Below are 27833 nucleotides of genomic sequence, written 5' to 3' on the forward strand. Positions count from 1 at the left end.
GAGAGATTTTTGTTCCCTCCTAGTGACTGCTTCTTGAAAGCATATACAGTCATTTAATTAATCATTTTTCATTCTTTTAACATTTTAAAATAATATTATATGCCTTTTGTAGTTTCAGCATGTATGGCTAAACATAAGACACAAGGTAGTAAAAATAGGGACTGAGAAGACCAAAAGAAGCAAAATCAATACCAAGAAGTTTATTAGCACTCATCCCATCATCTGGGTTATCTGTACACATAACAACACAAACACCTTCTTTCAGAGGCGTAGCTACCATGGGGACATCCGGGGACAAGTGCCCCGGGCGCCCCCTTGTGGTGGGCGCAAAAATTGCAGGTTCGTTTGTGGCTTTTTCTGTTTTTCAGGGTTTTTTCCATTTTTGGCCTGCAGGGGGGCGCAGATTTTAGGCTAGCAGCACCAAAATTTCAGGCTATTGTCAGGTGACTCTCCTGATGATACCAACCAGGTTTGGTGCAGTTTGGTTCAGGGGGTCAAAAGTTATGGACCCCCAAAGGGGGTGACCCTATCCTCCATTGTTTCCCAAGCCGGGAGCTTAAGTGGGATGGGTTATCGGCTTTTGAGGGTCCATAACTTTGGACCCTCTGAATCCAAACTTCACTAAAACCTAGGTAGGTATCATAAGAATAGTCTCCTGTTGATACCACTCCAGGTTTGGTGAAAGGTTGGTTCAGGGGGTCCAAAGTTGCTGGACCCCCCTAAAAGGAATGCCCCCCATCCCCGTTGTTTCCAATGGGAGCTAATGGTAGATAGGGCTACCCTTTTGAGGGTCCCATAACTTTGGGCTTCCTGAACCGAAACTTCTCTACTCAAACCTTGGGTGGTTTCACTCAGGAGGAGTCTCCTGAAGATAGCCTAAGAATTTTGGTAAGCACTGTTAGCTTAAACATGATGATCCCCTGATGACAGGCACTCTCTCAATTTTTCCCCTATGGGTTCTCTTTAGAATCCACACCTCTTTTGGAATGGGATTTAAAGGGGAGAATCTGGGCTCCCCTAGGATTTAAAAAAAAACATTGAAGAAAGTATTGTTGAAGGCTTTCAAAACCAGATTCAACTGGTAGTTGTGGGAGGTTTGTTGAGCAGGCTGTGGCCAGTGGTCTAGATCTTGTTCCTAACGTTTTGCGGTTCTGCATCTGTGACTGGCATCTTCAGGAGGTGTATCACAGAGAGAAGTCGGTTATAAGAGAAGGCTGGACACAGTGTATAATAGACTTCTCTCTGTGATACACCTCCTGGTGAAAATACCTCAGCCTCAGATGCAGGTGAAACATTAGGAACAAGATATACCTCAGACCCTCACGGGCCACGCAACCCTATTGTGAAAACACATTAATAACTGGAATATTGAAAATGATGCTGTTTTGGGGTGGGGAATCTACCCTGGAAACAGCATCACCTTCCAATGTTGTTTAAACTAGGGAGCCCAGAGTATCCCCTTAAGGTGGATTTAAAAGGAGAATCTGGGCTCTGTAGTTTAAACAACATTAAAAGTGATGCTGTTTCAAGGTGGATTCCCCGCCTTCAAAAATAGCATCACTTTCAATGTTGTTTAAACTAGGGAGCCCTGGGTATGTTCAGATTTGTGTGTTGGGGCATGTTCTATAATGCGATGGTGACTTTGAGATGACCTGGTGCAAAAAATGTTGTGGTGGGGGAGGGACGCTGCCCGGGGGGGGGCGCAAAACTCAGATTTTGCCCCGGGCTCCATTTACCATAGCTACACCCCTGCCTTCTTTGCTGTGAAGTTGGCCAACACTAACAAAGTGATTTGAATTGTGACACACTGTATCCAGATACAGGATTTAATCTAATAACATGTACACAGTTATTATTGTGCATTAGACTTTTCTAATTTTTCAGTTAAGGGATTAATTGGCTATAAGAATACCAGTGACTTCTACATCAATGATAGTGTGTACAAATGCATGTGTATGAATTTTGAAGGCTTCAGTTCACATGTACACTGGAGCTTCCTTGCCCATAAGAAGGCCTATCATAGAAAATGTTTATTGTTTTCTGTCTTTCTAAATTTTTTATAAGAAATTTTTATAAGAAAAAGATAAGGGTTCTTAGGGACATAAACAGGGTCAAAAGACAACAAAAATGTGTTTTCTAAGGAGTTCTGTGAATGGTATCCACAGAGAAGACAATACTTTTTTATTCATTTCTCTTCTTATAATAAACATATTATGAGTTGCCATTGATGTCATTTAGTATGATTTTATTTACTGAAACATCCCCGTATCTATCCTTTGGGAAAAGAAAAGAGCAATGGTATTTTAGAAAGGAATGTATATGGACATTCAAATAATTGTTCTGTGCTGGAAAAAAAGTAGCATTCTCCTAAAACTAGTGCTGAACATTAATTTGTTCTTGTTTCAGGATTGCGGGGCCAACATACATAGAGTCCTTTTCATGCCTTCAGGCCATTGAGGTGTTGCTCAAAAAAGAGAGGAATCAAACAAATGTTGTGCTGTCCATATTCCATTTATGCCAAATCCCTTTGAAAATACTTGGATTTTTCCATTGCTATGCATAGGACTAAGTAATGACAGCTTCACAGCTGATGACTGGGTTGTTGTTTTTTTGGCTGTCACTCAGCATATTGCTTGGTAACAGTACACAGATATTAGTTGTATTAAAAAATCACCACCTCATAAGGTCCTGTGGCTTGCCACAAAGTATTATCCAAACCTCAAACACCAATAGGACCATAGTCAAATAAGATTATGTTATGTGAAAAATTGTTTAGTAAATTAGAAGACATCAACAACTGTTTCCTTTGGATCAGTATTTTATCATGTAGTTTTGATTCTGTGGCTTCATGCCAAGCAGGAAACAAGAGGAGTACTCATTTTTAATACTTGTTTCCAATCATGTGAAAAATAAGTTACATCTTCTTGAAAGAGAAAATGAGTCCCCTTGAGTGTCACTCTGTTTGCACATCAGCACATACTAAGGTCTTTGCCAAGTTGCTCTCTGACTGACTGCTGCAGATGCTCTTTCTCAAGTATTCCGAGTCAGATCTTTAGTGCAAGTCTTCAGGGACAGACAATGGCACCTGTTCCTCACAAGATATCAGGCCAGTTAGTCCATTCATGTATCTTTAATGAAGCTCCAGGGCAGATGGCAAAAATAAAAAGACATCATCATCAAGTTAGCAGAAGAGGAAAAAAGGCATAGATGGTGCAACAATGCAGTGCTTTTATGAATAAGAGGGAAAGCCAGTTTTAAGTTTTTCTTGGGCATCTGTTTGGTGTCGTAGTTTTCAGAAAGACTCAAGAAGCATAGAAGCAATTAACCTTTCTGGGCATCTGTCTGCTTTGATGAATCTGGCTGTTCCTTTCCTCCTAAATCAACTTGTAAAAAGCATTAACAGTTACATCTGCAATATTTACTTTATGCATACCCAGATTACACAAACCTGGCGGAAAGTTACACAAACCTGGCGGAAAGCTAAGAGTGAGATACAGCTATCCCCAGACCTTGCACATTATAGTTCTGACACAGATAACAGCATGTCTAGCTACCATATATTATTTTGCTTTGTAACAGTTAATCCTGGAACTGAGTACAAATGATCAGGTCCTGGACTTGATCCTGAATGCTGGGCAATGTGTATGCTTGTTGAACCTGTTGGAGTTCTTTGAGAATGTTAACAAGCAGATGGCTAAAAATAATCATATAAACATCATGGAATAAAAGTCCCTTGTTAGTTTCTCAGAGTAGTCAGGTTGGTTTGTAGTAAAATAGCTAGATTCCAGTCCAGTATTATCTTAGAGACCAACAAGATTTGGGGGAGTATGACTCTCAAAAGCCCATACCCTTTAAAAACTTGTTGATCTCGGTGGACTGGAATCTTTTGTATTAGAACTATTTAAAGGATAGGAAGCAGAATATAGGAGTAACAAATAGTTTGTGCAATATGACAGTATGCAGAGGGGCTCCAAGGGATTAGGATCAGTATTGGGACTGGTACAGTTTAATTTGTTCAAAAATATGAAACATTGCCTTCTTCTTAAATAAGCAGTAATGAGATCTGAGCTCATGGTGACTAAGCGGGAAAGAAATGTTTAGGTTATGATGGACAGCTGAATGAAAATGTCTACACAGTGTGTGGTGGTACTAAAAAGAGAGGCAAATTCTGTAGTAGGGATTTTGGGGAAATAAACTGAAATTACGATGGTGACTAATATATTATTGTATAGCTCTATGGTGCAGATATATTTAGAATATTGTCTGGTTCTAGCCATTAAATCTCAAAAAGCAATATATGCAGAAAAGGATACCCAAAACTATCAAGGTTTCCTAAGATTGAAGAGTTTGGGACTAAAAAGATATGATAGGCATTTATAAAATGATGCATGATGTAAAAAAAGCAAACAGAATCTTTTCACACGCTCCCCAAATACCTGTAATCAGGGTTATGATAGAAATTTATGGATGGTATGTTCAAGAGGACAGAAAAAATATATATGTTGCTTAGGGTTTCCATTGAGAAGAAAGGCTAAATGAAGTAAGTAAAGTAAGTAGGTAAATAAATAAATAACCTCCTCCCATGACAACCATCGTGTTCTGCCACAGGACATGATAATGACCGCTAACTTACATGGCTTTAAGAGGAGATTAGAGAAATTCATAAAGGATACATCTCTCTATCATTAGTAGCTATGGTAGTTGAGTGAGACCTTCATATTAAGAGGTGTACTCCCTCTGATGGAGCTATAATCCATCTGAATTTCTTCTGCTGGGAAGCAGCAGCAGGGGAAGACTTTGACTTTTGTGCCACCTCCGTGATCTTCCAGGACGTCTTGCCAGCTGCTGTGGGGAAAAGGATGCTTTTTTAGAGTGTCCTGATCCAGCAAGGATCTTCTTTATATTTTTCATTCATTTATTTAAAACATTTGCCAACTGCTTTTTCAGTCACAGATATCAAAAGTTGTGTATAGGTTACAATAAAATAGTTCCAATTATTCAGAATTAACTCTTGAGCTTCACTATCTGAGGAAGTGGCCAAAAAGCTTCTTCCCAGTACTGAACTAATCTAACCTTAGCTCATGATGGGTACCATTCCTGGATCTCAGAATCTGGGTAGTTTGATGACAACATTCTCTGGATCTAAATGGTTTAGAACTTTAAAGTACACACACTAGATCCATCACTAGAGCCCAGTAACAGACTGGAAGCCTATGGAAGAGTACTGGTTTTACAGGATCATTCTAGAACAGTTTGTGGTGAACCTATGGCACTCCAGATGTTCATGGACTAAAATTCCCATCAGCTCCTGCCAGCATGGCCAATTGGAGTGCCGTAGGTTTGCCACCACAATCCTAGAATACAGTGGAACCTCAGTAATCGCCGGTAATACATCCGGCAGCGCTTGGCGAACTCCGAAACCGGTGTAAACCGAGGCTATGGTGTTTGTGCATGCGCTACACATGCGTTGTGCATGCACTACGCAAACAGCGTAGCAAATTTACGCAAAAAGTGTAAATTTGCACAAACACTGTAGGTGAACACCGAGGTGCCCAGCGACAACCGAGGAAGAAAAATGGCCGGGTGCAACGGACGAACTCCAAAACCGGCGTAAACCAAAGGCAGCCATTACCGAGGTTCCACTGTATCTCATTAAGGATATTTTATGTTAACTGAAATTTTTCAGCTCGTTTCAAGGGCATCCAATGTAAAGCATATGATGGTAATCTAATCTGGATATTATCAAGTAACTGAGGGAAAGTCAGCTTTCTTCAGGAGCAGCTACAGCAGGTGAACCAATCTTAGTTGATAGAAGGTACTCCAGGTGACCTCCTCATCCAAAGACAGTATGGCATCCACAAGTTTCAGTGGGTCATGCGAGGATGTAGATTTTGATATTATGTGTTCTATAACATCTACTTTTGCATATATATAAATATATGCAAACACACACACACACACACACACATTGTACTAAAGGGTTGAGCTTTTTTCACTTGCACAGGTCTCTAGTTCCTTAGTCTTCATGTTTTGTGTGCCCATTAATGAACATTCTGTTATTTTTAGTTTCTTTCCATTATCTCAAGCTGTTTTAATCTGTCTGCTAACTGTTTGGATTGACAAGTTGTGTGAAGGACCCTGTGATTTAGTACTTTCCTTGAAAGCATTCCAAGTGTTTATAAAATACATTTTATCCAGTTCAGATTCAATATGGTAGTTTTTTTGCCTTTGCCATTCGACAATGTCATTGTGTTTGCCTGTTGTTTACTCACACAACCCATAGGAATTATCATGCCACACACTCTGTCACAGTGTTGAACACATGGGGCTCAACTTCAGTTTAGCCACGTTATGTATGTTGCTGACGTTGAGAACTAGGCTTAGTCAGCTAAAATGAAATAAATGGCTGTTCAAAGCTAGTTTCCTTCACGCCCCAGTGCTATGGCAGTAATTGCACAAAGACCTTTTTATTATAAGTTGATTTTCTTGAGAAATGGATTCTGAAAAATACTGTAAAGTGTTTATATTTTGCTTGACCCTTATTAACCTACATCTTAGGGCTTTTCCCCCAGAGAAGATTTGTGGGTAAATTAGCTCATAGACACACGCACACACAGTAGCCTTTCTGGACTGCATCAGGGAATGAGAGACGAACATGGATATGACAAGAAAATGTGGTACCATTTAAATAGTGTCATAGGTCAACATATGGATTTTTACCAGCAAAACAACTTTCTTTTAGGAATTCAAACCCAAAAAGTGCTTGAATTTCACTTTTTACTCTTAAATAGCAATTGTTACCACTGCTTTGCAACTAAGAAGGGGCTGAAATTATTTTCTGGTTATAGAACCATTAAAACTATTCGTTTTTATATTCCTTAGCTCTAATTTGTAAGTTTTTTGCTCTTTTATCCATTTATTGTTGAATGGAATTTTGTATAATGGGACTTATTCTGGTATGTTCTCTAAATATCTCTATAATTGCTAGGGTAAGTGGCCATGCATAAAACTATAAAATGTCCTAAACAGATAATACATTTATGGGGAGTTTCACGTTGCATGTAATCTGTCAGTTTTGTTTAAGAGGATATTTATGATGCTGTGTTACTAGTTTGAGAACACTGAATTGTTTGGAGTTTATTCTAATGCTACAATAGTTGAAACTTAAAAATGTTCAAAATATAAGAAAGGTTGTACATGATCATACTGCAATGAAAGTGAGCACAGAAAAGTATTGAAACGTGCAAATAAAAAGCTATTCTTTACACAGAGCAGTGCTTACAAAGAATTGAACTAGGTAAGGTAGAATAAAGAACAGAGCAGCTGAATGAGTCTGTTAAACCTTTGTCTCAGAAGGAAATAAATGTTAGCATGGGCTTTGATGTGATAATGTGAAATTGGCAAGAATTATAGTAAGGAGAAGATTCACTGGGACTCTGAACACGAGAACACTATCAGTACTGGAGAGGTATCTGTCGAGACAAATCTGTGCAATTTCTGATCAAAGACTGTCTTCTGTTTAGCAGGTTCAGGGTCACATGCCTCCGCTCATGATCCCAATTTTTCCACACGACCAGCGGACATTGGCAGCAGCTGCTGCAGCCCAGCAGGGTTTCCTTTTCCCCCCAGGAATAACTTATAAACCAGGTAAGTTGACAGGGATGTGAAGCTATTGAACATGTTAAGATATTAATGATGACTTCTCTCGTGATCTGTCTAGTATGGATAGTGATACACAAACAGGTTAGCTGAGGGGAAAAAAAATGTGCCTTTTTGCAAGTCTCGATAAAAATTTCTTCTAGAGAGATGCACAGGGAATTGGTTATTTGGGACCATATTAATTTTATTTCTGTATAATACAAAAATAGTTTCCTTTAAATTTGTTGACCCAGTTCCTATCCAATTTGCATGTGAGAGTAGCTTAGTTCTTTATAGGAAGGTTACATATATCTCTTTTTAGGCTTTTTATCGTCACACTAGTCTTTTGTGCAAGCCTTCTTACCCGTAATTAGAGATAAAAAGTGAAGGTAGGCATGATTTAATTTGTGTATTTGGAATGGGAAGTATTTTTGTACAATTTCCATCTAAATAGCAGAGGTTTCAGCAGTTCAGCTGCCATCATCAATTCAGGTTTGTACGATAATGCAACTTTTCAGAGAGATATGTTTGGAGGTTTAACTAATGTTATGATTTCTTTCTTTATTCCTTTGAGTTTACTGGGCCCCTGGGGAATTCAATTAGGGATATAATGGTTTGAAGATACTTTCTGAGCCGCCTTGTAAACAGGGCTTCAAATGTTTAAAGCTACTTTAGAAAGGAATCCAGGGTATAAAGATATATAAGTTAACAAAAGGCAACTTATTTTCATTTGTATATACTTTGTAAACCAAAACCTCTTCCAGAAGAGGGATCTTTACTCATTAACATTGGCTCCCTTTAATGAATATTTTTTAAAAATTATGTATCTTTCCCTTCGGATGTTAAATGTTAACGAATTTAAAAGTAATGATTGGATCTGGATGCTGCCACTAATTGAAATTTTGCAGTGACTTTCAGAAAGAGGTGGGATTAGTTTACAAACAAAACTATATACTTTCAAATGTAAATTGCCCATAAAATGTAATCCAACTCAAATATAAAATATAACAATGTAGTGTTCCAAATAAATGGGAGACATTATTTTCATTTGTTCCATTTTGTTGTACTTTATTATTATTTTTTAATAAAAGTGCATTTATGAACATGGTTTTTTGCTATGACAGATATGATTTAATTTCAGGAGGACAAATTTAGATCTGAGATCAGTGATTGACTACATGTCTTGAGTTTATTATTATTATTATTATTATTATTATTATTGTTGTTGTTGTTGTTGTTGTTGTTTATTCAATTTGGTATAACGCCCCATCCCTGGAGGGCTCTGGGCGGTGCACAACATCAACATAAAATACGATAACAAGAGGGGTGAGTAAATAACAACCAATAAATACCTAACATTAAGAACTCAGCCCCATAAACTCTAAAATATTAATTTAATTTAAAACAGCAATTGCTACATGAAATTGGCGTCCCGCAAAACCCTTACTTAAAAATCCTCCTAATGAGGGAAGGAAGGGCATGGTGGGTCCCTAAGATGTAAAGGGACCCTCATAAAAGAACAGAGGGGGCACAATTCAGTGACTGGTCTCTCCAAAGACCCGGTGGAACAACTCAGTCTTACAGGCCCTGCAGAAATTGCCGAGGTCCCACAGGGCCCGGACATCTGGAAGGAGAGTGTTCCACCAGGCCGGGGCCAGAGTCGTAAAGGCCCTGGCCCGAGTGGAGGCCAGTCGCATCATCGAGGGGCCAGGGACTTCCAGTAAATTGGCTTCTGCCGAACGCAGAGGTCGAGTAGGGACATATGGGGTAATGTGGTCCCGAAGGTACGAAGGTCCCAGGCCATGTAAGGCCTTGAAGGTCAACACCCACACCTTGAAGATGATTCGGAATTCAACTGGAAGCCAATGCAGGCGGCTCAGCACAGGCTGAATGTGATCTCGAAAGGTACCCCCTGTAAGCAGGCGAGCCGCCACATGTTGGACCAGTTTTAACTTCTGGATCAGACACAAGGGAAGGCCCATGTAAAGCGAGTTACAATAGTCTAGCCTGGAGATGACCGTTGCATGGATCACAGTGGCTAGGTCCACATGGCTAGGTCTGCATTTACTTTATCCTCTACAAACAATGGGAATAATCTACCAAGTGAATAAGCTAAACATTGCCCTTTATGTTATAATCAATTTCAGTTCTGGCAGTATTAAACAATTCAGATTTATAACTATATGAATTGGTGAGATGTCCTTGCTCTGAAGCCTCTGAGAAATGCACAGATGATGTGCTTTCCTTTGGCTTGCAAAAGCCCTGCAGGAGAAGCATGGCAGTGAACAAAGCCAGGAGACAGCTGCCATAGGCCTATGGTTGCCAGATTGGTAGCCACAGAAGTGAAGACTACAGCACAGTTTTCAGTTTTCACACTCATTTAAAAGATGTAAATACTAGTACTTAAAAAAAATAAAAGCAGAGATGATCAAGTGAATCACTGCAGACTATACACATATATATCCCCTCCCCTTCCCTCCCTTGCATGCCACCCCTCACTCCCTCCCCTTCCCTTGCATGCCACCTCCCCTCCCCCTCCCTCTGCTGGGGTGGGTGGGCCATGTCCAGATACTGGGCCCCTTCCTCCCTTCCCTCCCTTGCATGCCTCCCTTGAATACCTGATCTCAGTAGTACAATTTTGCATGCCGAAAAACCTAGGTTCGATAGCATTAATGTGGTTCAGTCCTATTTCAGTGATCGTTGTCTCAAGACTCAGACTACTGCCTCCAAGAATACTGCCAGCTGGAGCTCACAATACAGGATTAGGTTGACTAGTATCGGTTCATGTTTGTATGCTTTGGTCAAATTTGTTTGACAGGTTTTGGCATGTTTTACTAGGAGCTCAGTATAACTTGCTCTAAGAGCAGTGTAGCCAAGAGTTGAGCAAAATTTTTAAAAGGTTCACCTGCCTGCTCATTTCTCCTATCATTCTGTTGGGGTTGACTGGCCATTTAACTTACAGGGAAATTTCCTTGTGGGCTATACTGTAGAGGGTTGCTTTGCCATGGCAAAGCAAAACTATAAGCCCCAGCAACTCTAAACAAGCTTAAGGAGCTGCTTAGCTCTGATCGTTCATCACCAATGGTAGTTGGCATCAGTTGTACAATTATCTTTTCTGCACTGCTTCCAGTTTGGGAGCTGATACAGTGTATGAGCTAATGTCAACCCACTTGCCAACCCCACTGACATAAGTGACCCAGCACTACTGGCATGTAGCACTACAGGGGCCACATAGCTTAACTTGCTCCAGGGCCGTTTTCACTTTCTAATCAGCTCCTGCATTATAGAAACAATTGCTTTATTCTTTAAAAAGCATTTTTTTCTGCAGTGTAGTGAGGATCCTTCCAGTTCAGTAAGCCTTTATTGGCATATGAAACAAAACAGTATATAATACAGTTAAAATTATAAAATAGAACTTCACATTGAATCATGAGTTCAGTTTACAGACTTCAGCCAGGAATTTTGCGACTATGAGACATCAGTTAAAATCATTGCAGTTTAAAAGCATGGTTACATTGTCTAGCTCTGTATGGGTTTTCATAGAGTCGATAACCTGTGATAACAAGCTGGATCTTAGTTTCTGATAAAATGGGCAGTGGAGGAGGATGTGTGAAATGGAGTCCAGCTGCCCTGGACTGCAGGGGCAAAGCCTCTTATCACTTGGTAGACCCTTGAGTCTTTCTCTATGGAGTGGGGATGGCATAATATTAAATCTAGCCATCATGTAGCCTCTCCCATATGTGGGGTTGGTAAGCGCTGCAATATAGTAGGCTGGGTTACCCTGTAGAAATGGAATTGCCACATTAATTGGCGAACAGGATTTATTGGCCAAACTCTGCAATTGATGGTAATCTATTGCTAGTAGCCGCTCTTTGATAAGAGCAAATGACTCAGTGAAAGTTAACATATTCAAGGAGTCACTATCATAGCCCAATTCCCCGATCTTTGCTAGAACTGTTGTCCATTTAGAGTGATGGAGTTCGCTCATGGTGAGTTAGGTCAATGAGTTTTCGGAACTTTGGTAATGGATATGCAGCCAGAAGAGGATCCTTCCTAACGGGTACAGTGCTCACAAGTTGATTAATCTTTATGGGCAAAATAAAGCTTTTCCTCTCTCTTTTCCCTTGACTTTTGCCCCCTGTGCCCTAGGTATGGTTCCAGGGCATTATGGGGAATGAGACTGTGTGCACTTGCAATGTTTTTCCAACCCTTTCTATCTTTGCATCAAAAGTTACTTCGTCACCAAGCAGTCCCACACATGTCACAGTCAAAAGTTCTGGGAAAACAAAATACTATTCATGCTAGTGATACCAGATTTTTTAAACAAGTAACTATACTTTTCAGTATTGTGTAATATAATTTTCTGTAACAGCAAGTACTAATTGAGAAATCTTATCATCTAATAATTTTTATGCATATTCCTGCTGGCATTTATAGTGTACTAGTGGAAACCCACAAGAATGTGCAAGAGGCATCTCATTTTCCCACCTCCACTATTTCCTCTTTTACTTTCCTGAAAGCCCCCATAGCCTCTCCCCTTTTCTCTACTGAGGTTTCCAACCTCCAGGTGGGGCCTGGAAATCTCCTGGAATTACAACAGCTCTCATAACTATAAAGATCAATTTCACTCAGGGTTGCCAGTTCCTGGAGATTTGGAGGTAGAATCTTGGAGGGGTGATATTGGGAAGGGAAATGACCGCAGCAAATAGTATAAAATTCACCCTTTGAAGCAGTCATTTTCTCCAGGGGAATTGATCGGTGTTATCTGCAGATCAGGTGTAATTCTGGGTGAACTCCTAAACCCCACCTGGAGATTGGCAACTCAGTTCCCATGGAGTTAATGGATGCCTTGCAGGATGGAGTTGATGGCATTATACCCTTCTGAGATTCTTCCCCTCCTGAAACCTCAGGGAAAGATTCTTCCCCTCCCCAACTTCCACCCCCCCCCCCATCTCTAGGAATTTTCAGATTTGGAGCTGGCAATCCTATCTCCTTCCTTCATAACAGCCAACCTGCCTTTATCTGCCCCTCCGCCTTAAGCTTTCTCTTTTCCCCCACCCTGCCATCACCCTCTACCTTGGAAAACTGTAGCCTCGTTGTGTGGTTCCAGCTGCTGAGTCTGGCCCACTAACATCATAAAAAATCCTCAAGGACTTGAGAAGTGGAACCATACCTTCCCTGTATCCTCCTTCCTACACTACTTCCTCTTTCTTTCTGACAACCTCCATATTCTTTCCCCCTCCCTCTACCCTGCTTATAGCCTTTTCTTCTGCCATTCATCAACTTACCTTTTATCTGCCTCTTATTTTCAACTGTATTTACTTCATTTATATCCCACATTTCTCCACAGTGGGGACCTCTAGAGCATTATTTTCATCTGAGACCTCTCCGCTCTCCAAACCCTGCCCTCCACCCAAAAATCTCTAGGAATTTCCCAATCTGGAGCTGGCAGCCCTTGCAAGACTTGGCTCCAATACATTTTTCCTCACAATCTAAAACATTTGAAGATTCTGCTCCCTCCCCCTGCATTTTATTCAGCCCAGTCTGGTAAGCTATTGTTGCCTTGCAACAGCCACTGAGGAAATCAGCCTAATCCAGATGGGAAGGTTGAATCTGCAGAGAAAATGGCAGAGGGTTGTGTTGACACATTTACCCCTCCACCACAGGTGGCAGCCCCCCAGCAGAGGAAGCAAATGTGTTGGTGGCCAGCCATCCCTCTGCTCTGCTCTGCGCTGAAACCCAATAGTTCAGGGTGCCACAGACTGAAACCCAATAGTTCAGGGTGCCACAGATGCCAACATGGAGGGCACTGTGGTGTGTTCCCAGGGGTGTAGGGGGAAAATGCCAGCCCCCGGACTCTCAGGCTTACACCACACTTTTGTAAGACATTTGAGTCAATGGGGCGATTCAGGTGGCGGTAGGGATTTCAAGTTTCCCTTTCTGTTGCACTGCACAAAAGCCCCTTTGGAAACAGCATGCCCCTGCCTTTACTGCACCTTCTCTGCCCACTGCAGCAGTCTGGATTGCATTGTCAGTTTATTAAAACTATAAGGGCCTCTTCTATCATTTTGTGGGTTTAAAAACTCCATTTTTTTTAGCATTCCAGATTTTTTCTGCAAACCTGCAGCATTTTTTTGGTTTGTATAAAAATCTTTCTTCCCCACACATAGCCCAGTCACTGGATTTAAACATCCCCAGACTGGATAACTTTGCTATTATAATAGAAGATGATGATGATTAACTTTCAAGTAAATGGTTATGGTTTGTAACTGGTGAACTGTTCTTCTCAAATGCCCTCCTTTGATTCTAGAGAGGTCAGTGTAGCTCTTTAACAGCTTGACTTAATTAGCCTTAAAATTGCTTGGGAAAACACACCAAAGGTGAAATGAAGCAATTTCTAAAAACTAAAAAAGTGGGTATAGATATGCTAAAGCTAACTGTAATATTATTACATGCATGCATATGATAAGAAATTATGCTTCCTAATGTGCCTTCCATGCAGGAAACCCACTTCCACAATATATATCATAGTTTAAAAGTGCTCAATCTAGGACAATGTATTACAAGTATGTTCCGTTGCATTAAAATAATTGGCAACTTTGACACTAATCTTCCCATGACTTGTAAGCTCCATTGTACATATAAACAACAGAAGACCTAATATAAATAGACAATAATCTAAGCAGGAGAGCTGAGGAGGTTAGTGTGTACAAGAATGAATGATGAGGTATTGTATTTGTTTCATTCAGCCATTCTCCTAGTAATCAAGACTAGCGCACACCTATACCTACAAGGAACCTGTTTCAACTTGTTTGGCTTCCCTTTATAAAATGAAAGAGAATGGGTCCTCATGCAAGCATTCCAAATCCAGAAACAAATTTGAAAAAAAAAATGCTACAACATGTTGACTGATAGATTGCCAAAGCAGCTACCAAGAAGCTCCTTGATCCATTTTTCTGCTGAGAAAATTAGAATGGGAAAGATGTATCTTCTGTAATTAAAAAAATTAAACTTTCATCACCTCTCCCCAATCTTAACTAGAGCTCCTCCCCACAGAGAATATTTCTCTGTTTTAATTGCAGCATTGTCAGCAAAACATTCCAATGGTATGAAATGTCATGCTTTGTTCTCAGTATAATGCTATTATATAATGCACTAGGATTATATTAGCTGTATACTGTTCACTATATGCTCAGATTTAGTTCCAGAAGGGACATTTATGTGATTTAGGGGAGAAAAATACTTAGGAATGAAAATAAGGTTATTATCAGCAAAGCAGAGAACTGTAGCCAGCAGGTGAGCCAGAGGGTGTGGTACAGATACTAATAAATTAACTTTAAGGTGTGTTACATATTATTGTTTATATATATAAAAACAGTAATATGTAACACACCTTAAAGTTAATTTATTAGTATATTAGTATATATATTCAAACCATAGAGGCACGACAGCTGTAAAGAAGCAGTGCCACAGGAAATTCTTTCAGAATTTTGATTTTTTTAAAAAAATGTTTGACATGGAAAATGTTTTAGTACAAATAAAGCAACTGGTATTGAACTTACAAAAGGGGAAATGGAGGGAGAAAGGATTACTGCATGGAAGAAGAATGAATAATTCATGATATTTAAAGAAAGAGTGCCTCAGAAATGTTCAGTGATGCAATTCATGCTCATAGCTTGAGTGCTTATTTTTTCCTATTTAAAGCATCATTAATTCTATATCCATGTGATTTCTTTTTTAAGTTGCATATTTACGAAAGAAACATTATTTAACTTGGATGAGGATACTCTGTAACTCTGTATTCATATAATTCCATTTAGCCATCAAAGAAGATAAGCAAAATTATCTGACCATAAAGGGGTAAAAAATTGACAGAAGGAAAGAATAGTTATTTAAAACAATGGCACTCTGCAGATATCAGAGTGAACCTCATAAAAAGGGGGAAAATAAGACCAGTTTATTTTATTATGAACATTACTCCATAGGACACCAGTGCACTATAGTGTTAGCAAAGCCATTGTAGCAGTGCTCCATATGCAATCAGATGCCAATTGTTACTGGACTGTGTACAGGCACATACTGTGCTCAATGGTCTGATGAGGCATTATGGATATAATGCAGAGACCTTGTGGATTAGAAACTATTAATTTAAAAAGTGAAAGCAGCATACTATTTACCCTGTTTGTGCAAGTATCGAAAAGCTTTGGGTGAGAAGCAGAGTAAGGGTATTCATGAGGACCTGGGATGTTACTAAATATTTGAGAATTGGACTAAGTACAATTGTGCAGGGAAAACTTCACAATTCCCTGATGTTGCACCTACATTCTTACATTCTGCATGCAATGTAGATAAATTGATGCAAAGCAGCTTGATTATTATAAGTGTCAAAAATGCAGAGAAGAAGCCTATTAAAACATAGCCTAGGGACAGCATATAATATGACTTTAAATACAGAGCCAAAGTGATGATCTATTAAATTATGGTTATTGTGTAATTTATCAATCACTGCATTTTTATTGCAAGTTTAATTTTTAAACTCTGCTCCCCTCTCCCTTTCTAGCTTTAACTTTGCAGAAGCACACTGAAATGACAGCAGGAGTTTGTTGCAGACTGAATGCCTAATGCTTGCTATGATCTAAGACAATGTCATATATAGGCCACCATATTCACAGGCAACAGGCTACTTAGAGGTTTCTTCAGTGGCGTACCTAGGCAAACTGGAGCCCTGAGCAAAACCTGAGTTTGATGTCCCCCCATGGGCGGCCACCCTCCCACCATGACCAAACAATGTTTTTTTTCCACCAGGTTGTTTCAAAGTCACCATCACATTATAGAACATGCCCCAACTCACAAATCTGAACACAGCAACGGGCCATGCCACACAGCAGAAATATTTGTTTGAAAACATTTTCAAAATGCTTTCAAAATGTTATTACTGCTATGAAAATATTTTATGGTGTTGTATCAAGTCCCCTTAATTGGGGGAAACAGCATCACTTTCAATGTTATTTAAACTGGGGACTCCAGATTCTCCCTTTAAGGTGGATTTAAAAGAAGAATCTGGGCTCCCTAGTTTAAACAAGTGATGCTGGAATCCACCCCCAAACAGCATCATTTTCAATGGTGTTTAAACTAGGGAGCCCAGATTCTCCTTTTAAATCCACCATAAAAGGGAGAATCTGGGGTCCCTAGTTTAAAACTAACATTGAAAGTGATGCTATTTTGGGGTGGATTCTCCCCCACCCTGAAACAGCATCACTTTCAATGTTTAAACTGGGGACCTCAGATTCTCCCTTTAAATCCATGCCGAAGGGGGTGGATTTAATAATAATAATAATAATAATAATAATAATAATAATAATAATAATAATAATAATAATAATAATAATAATAATAATAATAATAATAGTAATAGTAATAGTAATAGTAATAGTAATAGTAGCCATTATTAGGCATTGAGAGAATAAAAGAAAGAAAGAAAACAAGCATTGGCAGGAAGGGAGTGGATTTAAAAGGAGAATTTAGGGAAATTTAGGGGGTGCCTGTTGTCAGGCGTGCAATTATTAAGATAGCAGCACCAAAATTTCAGAGTATCTTCGTGAGCCCCTACTGATGATGCCACCCAGGTTTAGTGAAGTTTTGTTCAGGGGGTCAAAAGTTATAGACCTTCAAAGGTGTAGCCCCCATCTATTAGCTCTTATTGGAAACAATGGGGGATGGGGCACTCCCTTTGGGAGTCCATAACTTTGGACTCCCTAAACCAAACCTCACCAAACCTGGATGATATCATCAGGAGAGTCTCCTTAAAAATCCCTAAAATTTTGGTGCTGCTAGCCTAAAAACTGCACCTCCTGCAGGCCAAAAATGAAAAAACCCCACTGAAAATACAAAAAAGTCCCACAAACAAACCTGCATTTTTGGCACCCGCCACAAGGGGGCGCCCTGGGCAACTGCCCACTTTGCTCAATGGGAGGAACGCCTCTGGGTTTCTTAACAAAACTGTGTAAAACCCTCTAAATTTCAGCAGTATCCAGGACTGCACTGTAAAAGTACCATTAGGTTTGATAACTGGAGAAGGGACAAAATTGTTAAATAAATTCAAACCGTAATTAGTACAAACCATTTACATGGTGCTCTACAGAGTACATAAGCAAAAAATCCTAATCCCTGTTCCAATGACTTGCAAGTCTGAACTTCAGCAATAGGAAGGTAGGGTCATTTAGCAATGGGGGAGAGATATGTTGTACAGGATTAACATAAAGAAACATTTCAATCTAGTCAGGCAAGCTGTCATTTACAAAGTGCTACACTGGCCGATTCTGCACAGCAAATGTACAGCGGGTTGCAGTGGTTCTAAAGGTACCCATTTTCCTGTTTCCCATTCACATGCGTGCTGTGCAGGCAGCGAGTGGAGCCCACGGAAACAGTCTGGGTTGTTTTCTCACCTTTGCATGGAGGTGCTTCTTTTTTTAAAAAAATATTCCTTCATCACATGCATAGCTACGCAGGCATTCTTTTCCTGACGTACATGAACTCACAAAACCATACCAATTATCCCATGATACAACTGGCTGCACTTGCATTGCTACACAGATACAACCTGCAAAATTAAAAAGAAAGAAAACAGGGCCTTCCTGCAATGGTAAGATAATGGCAGGAAGATTCTCCCTGGCCATGGAAAGTGTGGTGGAAGGGAGGGAAATAAAGTGCCTCCTGCTTAGCCATTGGTGCAGAAGCGGCTGCAACCCAGAATTTTTCAAAAGGATCCCTGGTTTAGCAACTTTTAAAAAATCCCAGGTTGAGGGAAATAAAATAGGGCAGGCTCATTTGGGAGGTGGAACCTGTGCGAAGTTCACCCTCCAAATGGGTTATATTAGAGTCCTATACCTGTGACTTTTGGCCTGTCCAGAATTGACTAATGTCCTGTAAATATGGGTTGTAAAACAGAGCTAATTTCCTCTGATGGAAGAAATTTCCATCAGTGAAATGAGATTTCTCCGATTTGCACTGCAGCCCAAAATGCTCCCCAAAATACAACTTACTGGAGGATAAGGACACTAGTAGGAACTGCATGATGAAGGAGTTGGTCTGCTAAAAGAGGGCAAATTGGTGCCTCCTACTATTCATGGAAATGCTGCTGGATCCAAGACATTATGAATAAACAGAATTTGGAACTCAGCATATTATTGCAATGTGGATTCTGCTTATATGATTTAATATCAGAGTACCATTCACAGCTAATTAGGATCCTCATAATTCTTAATCTAAGTAAGTTGGAAAAATGTTCAGTGTATTACTGAATGCTTCTTTTCCTGATGTACCTTATGTCAAGAAGTTCCCCTAAGCCAAGGAAACTCTTAGTTGCCAAAACTCCAGCCCTGCTCCAAAGTTGGGAACAAAGCAGCCAACCAGCCCTATGAGGCAGACTTAGTTGCTAAACCAGTAGTATGGTACCTGAGATGTCCATTTAATTTGTAGTGAAGCAACAAAAGAGCACAAGAATGCTAGTGATAAGCAGTGTTCAAGAATCTAGACAGAACACACCTTAAGCAGTAAGAAAACAAATAACCTCACTAGTCTGAACAGGAGATATTCTCTAACAAACAGCAAAACAAACAGTGGCAAGACTTTTCTGAGTAGTTACCAGATCAGCTCATCCAAGCTTTCTCAGGTTGTCTTCACACGGTGGCAGCTACTGACCCTCCAATCCAATATCACTCCTGGTAAATCTGGACCTGGTTGTAAGGTATCTCTGAGCATCCCATAGGCTGATAGAACCCTTGCTTTATCAGAAAATCCAACGTTGGGTGAGACCCCAGGATCAATAATGTCACCAACCCAATTGAGGTAAGGTTGCTGAAAGCATTATCTCTAAGATGCCCCCTCCCCTGAGATTGTTACTTCAGGCCAAGTGGCCCAGCCATGCCCCCTTCCCCATACTGGAATAACAAAATGATTTTCATTATATAACTGGAAGCAAAGCCAACAGAGAAGAGATAAAAGGCCAGTCTGGACATGTGCTTTGCACCAGAAGGCTTATTGCCCCCGAGAATTAAGCATGTAGTGATGCAAAGTCATGACTTTACTGCTATTAATCAGTTATTCTCTCACAGAAAACAGGAGACAGTTTCAACTTACACTAATAGTTTCACAGATCTCCCCCACTACCACCAATATAAGGACAATAAGATACAATATACTCATAATCAGAGGGCAGGAAGTGAAAACAAAACATGAAATTTCTTTTAACAAACAAGGCTTTGTGACACTTTAAATTGTAGAGACTTGAGTACAACAACAGTCATTCAGATTCAGGTCAAAACAAACTTTAAATTGGGTGTACATGAACAGCACAATGTGAATTAATGATAACTGTGGTTTGCTATTAGGGTGCCCTAAACTACTGTTCTCAGGACCAAACTGCACGTGAAGCTAGGAATCCATGACTAGACCTCTTGAGATGCAAAAAACCACTGCTAATTGTTGCTGGTATAGGTCTGAGTGGCTGTGGTACTGGGATAGGTTGTTGTTGTGGTGGTGTTTAATTTCCCTGGTTGAAAATACCCCCTTAGACTCAAGTAGCTATCTTGTTTTCATGACTTTACAAGGATTAAAAGGTAGCCTCAGAAATATATATTTTTAATTAGGACATCAGCATGGAGGAAGAATTAAATCTCTTTCCCAAGATGTAAACGTCTATTGTCACCACCCTTCTTTATTGGCTTTTCGCAGCAAAATGTTATGTGTAGTTTAGCTTCCATCTATGGAATGCATTCTTTTTTGAACCTACATGGATGGTCACCTAGGGAAGAAGTAAAAATTCCAGGCTATGTTAGAATCTTAAAGTGGCTGGTGCTCTCCTCCCTTATAAACAAAGGATAGCTTGAATGTCAGATGGCCATGAACTATCCAGGTGCAGTATGGCGAAAAGGATACTTCTGCCCCCATTATCTCATCATCCTAATACTATTTGGAAAGAAAAAAAAGGTGAAAAAACATTATTCTTATTATGTGTTCTTGTTTTTTTTAAGAAGGAGTAAGAAGGATACTTGGATGCTTTTACATGAGTTGTGTTTCTCTATGTAGAGTTGGTTGCTGCTGCATTTGCAGAACGTCAATGGAGCATCTGCATGGAAGTCCTCAAACTTTTCTTGCCTAAGTCCAGTGGTGCTGCTATTTTCCATGACACTAGAGGGCTTTTTTTTGACTAAAGCCCCTTGATGTTATGGTGGGGCAAATAGCAATCATGGGGGCTGGGACAAGGAAAAGAGTGTGCAACTGTTGAGGGAAAAGCTGTTTTTTTTTAAAGAATCAGTTAACCTCTACTTTGTTCATCTGTTTGCTATAGGACATACAGCCAAACATTTTCCTAGCTCAAAGGATTTTCAGCATCTACAAAGTTTGAGCCTTTGCATGCCTCTCTGTGTCATTATCTCCTGAAACATTTCTAAACACATAATTATTCCTTTCTTATTTTTCAAGAATTCTGGGGCTTTGTGATATGTAATAACAGTGAGCATGCTTGGGTCTAAGCATTGCATTTAATGTTTTGCCAGTTTGCCTACTAGCGATCTCTGGAGCAAAAGTTCCAACGTAGAGTTGCAAGTCTGTGCCCAGCACACCTCTTTTGTGTTTGCAGATGTTTAGGCTTAGAGCAGTGTTGTGGAGCACAGGCACTGTTGAGGCCCTGTTTGCACTTGTCTGCTGCTATTCTTTGCTCATTGTCTAAACCTGTATGCATTGTTTTCCTTGACAGGTGATAACTATCCTGTGCAGTTCATTCCGTCAACAATGGCAGCTGCTGCTGCTTCTGGACTCAGCCCTTTACAACTCCAGGTATGTGCCAGAACAAAAATATGTGGGCTCGAAGCCAATGCTTTAGTGGAAAACTGCTAACCAGCTGTATGCTAAGTAATAGCTTGAATGTTAAGTAATTTTTTAAACGCAGCCCCAGAAGGATTAACACCTTGTGTACTTATGCTGCAAACAGAGCAGTATTCTATTAGCCTTGATAATAGGAAACACAGACCATTTTGCATTATAAGTTGTTAATTTTGGGCATGATGCAGTGTCTGTTAAAGCTCTTTTTCTATCTCAGTAGGAGAGTTTTAACTCCCTTCCACTGAAATCAGTCAGGGTACAAAATGCTTAACCTGGCCAGGTTCATACCTTTATAGAGGGAGGGAAAGGGCAAGCATGCAATCATTTACCTAGAAGACAAGTTCAGTATACTGCATTTCTCTTAAGTGTCCTCAAGTGTGGCCTGTTTGGCTTTTGCTGTTTGTAGTAGGTGTCTGAATAAATGGCTTTTATCTTTTCTTTTGGACTGGGTGATGACTGCTGCACTCTTGCGGCTTCTGTATTTATGGAATCTGTCTTTCCATGCGTTAAGTTGGTCGGATGCCAGCAGCCTTCAGGAGTCTGAGTTTGGTCCCTTGCTAGGTCATTTATTTATTTTTGTCATAGGGGGAACTAAATGTTGTGTGAAAATGATTTACGCTCCAATTTATTATATAGCTTTTTAATATTCCCCAAGAAAAGGCACAATAGTCTCAAATAATGAAGTAGAAGTTGAAAGCTTATGAAGGAGGTGTGCTTAGTCATCACACTAGAGGTTAGCTCCTGGACATTTAAGCAGTATAGTTAATCACTGAGAAGAGTTGGTTCTGAAGTAGCAAAAATTACTTTGGCACCCAAGAGACAAATGGGTTTACTGGGACATTAGGTTTTCAGGATATGCAGTATGCACCGGTTAGTCTCTGATGTGTCACAGCACTTCTTAAGCCTATTGTTAGTCAGCTGTTTTTCAAGTGGTGCTGCACACAGTTTAGTGGAACTCAGTCCAGCACATTCGAAATGAAATTTCTATTGATAGGCTCAATGATCCCACAACACAGTATCCAGTTGAAATTGAATGGCATAGCACTCCTTTAAAAATCAGACCCATAACTTAAATAAAGTTGTGAGGTTTGTTGTTTACAGGTTGTGGGTTTTCAGCAGCTTGTATCAGCTACATCCTGTTTTGGACAGAGATACCTGGACACCATGTTCCACGGCAGAACCGTGGAAGGCCCAGAATGTCTAGGGTGAAGGCAACCACTGGGCTGATGACATGGCTCAGAGTCAGGGATTGATCCAGGCAAGAAGTCAATCCCAGGAGCATAACACAGCTCCCAGGAGTGAGGGAGCTGCCAAAAAACTGGCCTGGGAAGCAGACAGCAAGAGGAAGAGACTACTTATCTGACAGGAGGAAGGCATGCCCAAACAATTTGTAAGGGTGAAAAAGGGAGATATTGTAGAAAGATCTTAATCAGGGCTGAGGTTTAACTTCAGGAAACCTACTGCACTCATTGAGGCCATGGACCCAATTTGAGGCCACTGAGATATATGACACTTCCATATAATTCTTGTTTTTTGAGATCTACATGAGTGATCTCATTCAAAAACACACACCATTAATGGTTAAGAGATTGGTGAGTCTTTTCAGTGGCAGTACACACATTACAGGTTATCTTCCCAGACAACTTCTTTATATTGGTGTGTTTGTGATAAAATTTAATATTATCAAGTGTCAAGTTAACACTGCCTTATTGTTTAAGACAATTTAACATATAACATGGCTGTTATATCATTGTGTGGCAATTTTAATTTTATCTGGCTTTCTTGATTGATATTTTAGTAGATTTTAATTCTGATTTCTATTGTATGCTGAATTGTGGACTTTTACATGGAAAAGTGTCTGAGAAATTTATATATGAGTAAAAAAAATAGATGGCCAATCAAACAGGCCCCTTGGTTGTAAACCTTTCAATATCAGTGCCCAGAGATTTCTGAGCAAGTTTTGTTTCTCTCAGTCAGAGACCAAGGTAACAAAGAGCTGGTAATGAGAAACAGAAGCACCATATGATGTATTTTCTACAGTGCTGCACAGCTTAATTTTCAAAAGAGGGATTGAACATTTGAATTCTTCCCAGTAATAGATCAAAAATTATACAGCCCAGAAACATGCATGATACGATACTTCATTTTAGCTCTAAAGTTCTTTTTCAGTTGCCAAGTGCTTCAGTTGTAAAAACCTTTTCCTCTGAGGAAACTCTTCAGGAGTAGGAAATGTTCTCTGTGGCCCTAGACAATGAAGCAACTTAGCTTTTACAGCTCCTACAGACAATGAAGCAACTTAGCTTCTCTGTGACTGTTATCATCTCTACAGTTGGATAGTATATCAATCTCACTGGGACATTATCCTTATCAGGGGCTGAAAGGACTCTTAGGCAGAGATGGGAAGTTAAGTTATATTAAGTAATATATTGAAATATATTGTAGCATGCTGATTAGAGCTTACTGTACCCTGTTATGTTGATCATGAAGTACCTGTACTTGTACCTATTTAAATACTATCAAATATAGTCTCCCTTTATAAGGCAATTTATATATATCTACACAAAGCACCCTGCCATATTATCTTGTTTGATTAAATAGTTCTTGAATAACCAGTTCTAATTATTTTGTTTTCAGTACGTGGAATCTTAGAAGGCTACTAATCTGATTAGACTAAGACAAATAACAGTGATCATGATTTTTAAGAGGGTGCTGCACCTTGACATGTACAGGTATATTTACATGCAGTGTTCAGTTTGACGAAAGGGGACACATATATATGTGAAGCTTACACTTTATTGAGTAGTACAGAAGAACCCAACTAATGTCTTCACAGTGTTCTGAATTGAAATCTACTGAATTTGTAAAATTTCTGATTCAATTTACTTGTGCATTCCTATACATCCTTATGGTCTTTAGAGACCAAATAATAGATCATTAAAAAGGCCTTTTGGCATTGGCCTAATACAGGTATCTAGAGCTGGTTTGAGCCCATTTCCACCAATAACTGTGGCTGAATCTGTGCACTCTTTGGATTCTGATTAACTGTATTAAATGTGTGGTACTTAAACAATTGGAATGTGCCTTCCTTTTTTTAAAAAAAATAAATTTAGTATACTGCCCTATCCCCGAAGGGCTCAGGGCGGTGTACAGGTAAAACATCAGCTAAAAACATACATATAATTAAAACAACAGTAGTATCTTAAAACATCACCCGCGCCTTTACGAAACCCTAAACCTTCTGACATATAGGCTTTTTGACATGGGAGTTTCAGAGAGTAGCTGTGTTGGTCTGCAGCAGAAGAACTAGATTCCAGTCCAGTAGCACTTTCAAGACCAAAAAAAAGTGTGTGTGTGTGTGTGGGGGGGGGGGGGGGATATAAGTTTTCAAGAGTCAGCTCCCTTCATCAGATACCAATAAAGTAAGCAGTTTCCTTTCACAGTGGCTTATATGTATGAGAGGATCGTGTCATGTCTTCTCATGGACCACATTCTCCCAATGGAACCTACTCATTCACTCCTGTCATCTTCCGAGTCCTTGCTTTGGGTGTCCTCATCATCTGAGGTTAGATTATGGGGGTGGAGCCTGAGAAGGGTGGTTTTGAGGAGGGGAGGGACTTCAATGAAATATAATGCCAACTTCAAAACCTGTCATCATCTCCAAGTGACCTGATCTCTGCAATAAGCCTGGAGATCATCGCCGTAATTCCAACATATTTATTTTCAGTCACCCTGGCCGGAAGATTGCCCAAAAGTAGTGTAGCAAAGCTAGAAGAGAAAAAGAGGCTTTGGTTTGTGGCACCAAAACCTTAGAACTCCCTTCCCAAAGAGATTTGTCTCTCTCCCTCTATCACTGCCTTGGGGAAAGCTTTTCATTTTCTGTTGTTATGAGTGTCTCTATATTCAATTCTATTGAATTGTTTAAATATTTTTATACACACTTTATTTTGAATGCGGTTTTAATATTGTAATGTTTTTAATGTTTTGATCTTTGCCACTCTGAGGACCCTATTTGTGTGGAAAGGCAGGATAGAAATGTTTTAAACAAACATACAATTATCAGATACTTGCAATTACTCTTATCAACAGCTACATGCAGTTTTTAATTGTGAGAAATAAGTATTTATGATGCAGTATGTGGCAAAACGGGCTTGCTTATGGCTGGCAGGCCCTATTTCACACTCTGCACTCTCCCAGGGGTTACCAACTTTCCCCTGGAGAGGGCTATCTTTCTCTAAGGGTATGCTGCCGCCACCTGATCCTTTGAGGACTGCCCACTGGGAAAGACCAGGATTTCCCAGCTTCCTCTACCTGTTGCAAGGCCTCTGCCTCCTAATCAAATAGTGTGTTCAAGTCAGTGGGGCATACATGGCACAGAGAACTGTCCACCAAATGTAAGGTTTGAAAAGAAAGTATTTATTAACAATAGAACAATCACAAGAACCTTTTGGCACTGCACTAGATAAGCAAGGAATAACAAATAAAAGGAGACAAAATGCGAATCCCCTTTCCCTATCACTATTACATACGCTGCCTAATCGATGGTGGAAAGCAGGGTAGGTCTTCAGAGCTTAAACAGTTGCCATTTGCGAAGAGCTCACATCACTTGGCCTAGGAAATGGCCGATGCCTTCTCAGCTCAGGCAAGAGCCCTTCTCTCCTCAGAACAAAGAAGCCAAGACAAAAGAAGACAAAAGACCCCCACACAGGTTTCTGCCTGCTCTTATATTACCACCCCTTTTTGGCTGCCTCTACCAGTGTTGCATTTTCACTGCATTTTCTGCCCTCCAGTCAGGTTCTCTAGATCTCTGGTGCCTGGTTGGAGAATGGGGGGGGGGGGGAGAAAAGGGAGGGGGGAAGCCATTTCTCTACACAGTATTTACAATTCGGTGTTCTATCTCTTTCTTTATCCCTGTGCCATGCTCTCTCATTTTTCACTACTGTGGTAGTTCTTATTCTGCACCATAAAATGGGTAGATATTACATGATTCCCCGCCACCCCCACCAAAGGGCATGTAAAAAGCCTTTACTTAACTCTTTAGGGATCATAATACTATTTCAAAGTACTTGTAGCAACTGTAATTCCATAAACATACAGATATCTGCCCCAGAAGGCTTGGCGGCATTCAGTCTTTTGTGAAACCTTGTCATTTCTCTTTCAATCCCCTATGGCAAAACAAATTCCAGTATTTTTTTTCCAGAAAAGGTTGGTAAAGAAATAGAGCAGTTCTACCAACAGTTGTTGATAAATTGTTGATAGTGATAATGCATTGCAATTATGCGAGCTGGAGCTATTCCTAAACAAAGTGATCTTTAAAGGGGAAGGAGAGAGGGAGAGCAAGCAAGCAAGAAAACCTATTGCTCTTACCTTTCCCCTGATGTTTCTTGTGTAATTTGTCCTTCAAAGTTTATCGCATATAACGTTAATGAGCCTTGGCAAGTCTTAACTATGGCTGCAGCTGTGTACTGGAAGAGTGAAGTTTTTACTATTGACTAAATTAAACAAAAAATATACAGCATGCTTCTTCAGTGTGTTGCTTTTCTCTCCTCAGCCCCCCTTTCTTAATTGTACACAGAGTAATGACCTTTTGTTATACCACTGGGTGCAGATCCAAAGTACTGCTGAAGCATTGCACAGCCTGCCTCAGGGGTACAATATTAACAGAATGAAGGCCAAATAATGCTATTTTTAGTTGAGCAGTTTGGCAGATGGAGGCACGAATACTCATATATCTGAAGGTTGAGGGGTTTCAACCATTAATTTTGATAATGTATTTAACCCTGGGAACAATCAGAAACTGTAACTCTAAGGTTACAATGCTTTTGACCTTTAGAAAACAGAGGGCACTCACTACGGTAAACAATATATTACATTTCTACTTATTCTAATTCTCTCACACATATAAATTTCCGGACAAGCTTGACATTTGCTTTCCTCAGCTATTTTTGTGCAAGCCTTTAAAGAAAGTAAAGAAGAATGTGCAGGAAAGGCTGTTGTAATGTGACAGTCATGTAAATATGGCCTTTAAATAGCTAAGATGTTAAAATGTAGCCTTTTATGAAGAAATATTATTCTTAAGACTTATTCTCCCTCTCACATTGAAAAAAAAACTGCTTCAAGGGCTGCCTTTCTTTGTGGAGCATCTTGAATACTGCCTAAGATTTCATTTTAACTTTCTATTGGGGGCATACTCTGTTCCATGGTGCTATGTTAGAAAGAGGGCAATTTAGTCCTGCTTCACTCCTCCATCGTGTAAAGTTTTGTACCTGCCTCATGCTTTATGAAATGATGCATGCTCCTCTTCAACAAATACAGCA

The 27833-nt window shown here is 39.9% G+C and overlaps 1 protein-coding gene across 13 annotated transcripts in view; it reads left to right on the top strand.

The window, feature by feature from the left end:
- The window catches only part of SOX6 (SRY-box transcription factor 6), a 583835-nt gene that overhangs the window by 438123 nt on the left and 117879 nt on the right, over positions 1-27833 (top strand). For 11 of the 13 annotated variants that reach the window (XM_048485157.1, XM_048485158.1, XM_048485155.1 and 8 more), the window contains 2 exons: positions 7524-7647; positions 21395-21474. In XM_048485157.1, the coding sequence (XP_048341114.1) occupies positions 7524-7647; positions 21395-21474 (204 nt within the window). The remainder of the gene's footprint in view (positions 1-7523; positions 7648-21394; positions 21475-27833) is intronic. The other 2 variants (XM_048485164.1, XM_048485166.1) reach the window with 1 other exon arrangement.

This window comes from Sphaerodactylus townsendi, linkage group LG02 (assembly GCF_021028975.2).
Source record: "Sphaerodactylus townsendi isolate TG3544 linkage group LG02, MPM_Stown_v2.3, whole genome shotgun sequence".
NCBI classification, from domain to species: Eukaryota; Metazoa; Chordata; class Lepidosauria; order Squamata; family Sphaerodactylidae; genus Sphaerodactylus; species Sphaerodactylus townsendi.